The 2138-nt window shown below is 36.1% G+C and overlaps 1 protein-coding gene across 1 annotated transcript; it reads right to left on the reverse strand.

Annotated features, from left to right (window-relative positions):
- Positions 1-422: 422 nt before the first annotated feature.
- On the reverse strand, positions 423-1852 carry LOC308397097 (uncharacterized protein; the record flags this gene model as incomplete). Its single annotated transcript, XM_080882817.1, has 7 exons — positions 1774-1852; positions 1353-1625; positions 1193-1216; positions 942-1028; positions 810-856; positions 618-692; positions 423-533 (listed from the first exon to the last, which is right to left on the reverse strand). Coding segments are annotated over exons 1-7 (618 nt in total). The 5' UTR covers positions 1775-1852.
- Positions 1853-2138: the final 286 nt, after the last annotated feature.

Raw genomic sequence — 2138 nt, forward strand, 5'->3', positions numbered from 1 at the left:
ACACAACTTTGGCAGAAAAAGTCAAAAGACAAACGTGCTACTGAGGTCTGGTAATGTTCATGAAAATGCTATAAAAAGCTCAGTTTACACAGTCTTTTAACTATCACTGGCTTTTTTTACACAAGTTTCTGCTTTTGTTTCTCTATTAATTACAAGAAAGTAAATTAGCAGCACTGCAATAGTTCTAAATTCCAGTAAAGCACAGGAAAGAGCACACGTGTAATCCAATGTATTTAATTATTCATTAATTTATTTATTTTCCAAAACCATAAACAACAAATAAACAAAATAGACAGTAAAATAAACTAGATTTATTTTATAAACCCTTCAGTATACCCATGTAATGTTGAAGTAGACGATATAACTCTAAATATAAGATCCAAATAACAGTATTAAAACATGTAATCTTTAAATACAGTATCTTATTTGGTGATGGTGGAATACAGGTTGCTGGGATCAGTGGAGACTTCAAGAGAAGCTGAGGGAGCTTTCACTGTGCTGTATGTCACAGTGGTACCTTCATCATCGTGGACCTAAAAGGAAAAATGACACAACAAATTTTACCCAACACAAAACCTCATCATGCTGTGAATAATGTCACTCTCATAAACACTTACCTGAGCACTGGCCTTACTGTTGGCCTTCTTAGTGTAGTTGATGGAAGCATAGTTAACACCATCCTCAAGATCATCCTACACAGTGGACACAACAGAATGACACCTTTAAATAATTATATTAAATCGTTATCATCATATATCGAACAAAGATCATAGTTACTCTGAGAGTAACTATTTGCCATCTTTACTTACTTCAGTGTTTAAACCAACAGCATTGTCTTCCCTTTGTGTTTTTTTCCCTGAAAAGAAATTTAATTTTCACACTGAAGTCTAAACTTTATTAAACAGTTGTTGGTGATATGTTTAATCTGGAAATGTTCGCACCTTTCATTTTCTTCCATATGACGAATGCTACAATAATTAAGAGTGCTACTAAACATGCAAGAACAATAATATACAGCAATGATGAACCTGTAAAACCAAATGATAATGTTAATGTGGTCACTGGTGCAGTTATGATGAGCTGAAAGCAACAAATTGTAGCAAGAGACTGAAACACACTGAGAGTTACTGAGCAAGGTAAAAAATGAATGATAAGACAAAGAGATGGACAGAAAGAAATATTTTGCCATTACCTCCATCTGATGATTCATCCCCATCTGAACAAATACACAAATTTAAAAAGAAGAGTGTGTTCACGTAATACAAACTTTGTTATCTTTACAACAGTCATGACAAACACAGGTGTGATATTTCTATTTTGTGTTATTGTGTTATTAAAGTTAATATTCTCACCTGTTGTCCCACCTGAGGACTGACGGCTGAAAGGAAACAGCTGCACTTTCTTACTGTACTTATTCGTCACATTACACTTTAATGACTCAAAAAACTTCTGATTAAGGTGAGATGTTGTAAATGTCACAGTGGCAGTGCAGCCTGGTGGTGATATCTGCATGTCTGAGGATTTCTTTTCACCCTCATAGATCCACTGTACTGTGTGTGTACATGGATCATACTCCAACACAGAGCAGGACAAGATGACTGTACCATTGTTCTCATCTTCAGTCACTTCAGTCGTACAGATGGAGACATGTTGAGAGAGAAAAACAAACAATAAAGATAATTAACTTCATCACTGTGGTCATACTTACTGTAAGATTTTAGTTTGTTTCTCTAACAGGACATTTTGATGTGAAAGGATGATGTAAATACTCACTGTCGATGATGGACAAAGAAGAACAGGATTTTCCACAGTGTTGTTGGTCTTGTGATGTGTAGTGTCTGCAGGTGTAGTGACCAGCATCATGAACTGTGATGTTCTTTATGACCAGAGAACAGTTTGCTGTAACACTCAGTCTGTCTGATGTATTTTTGTGCTTTTCTTCAATCAAACCAAGATGAATCAGCCTGACTGTGTCACCAACACGTCTGAAGATCCAGTCAGTTCTGTTACACTCAGGCTGACCAACTGTCACATTTTGACAAGGCAAAGTGACCTCATCACCAAGTCTGATCAGGAATGTGGGGCCATGTTGTCCAGTCACTGCTGCTGTGGAAAAGAGAAATACATTTGGAAAATAA

The sequence above is a fragment of the Rhamphochromis sp. 'chilingali' genome (genome assembly GCF_963969265.1).
Source record: "Rhamphochromis sp. 'chilingali' genome assembly, chromosome: 5".
Taxonomy (NCBI): Eukaryota; Metazoa; Chordata; class Actinopteri; order Cichliformes; family Cichlidae; genus Rhamphochromis; species Rhamphochromis sp. 'chilingali'.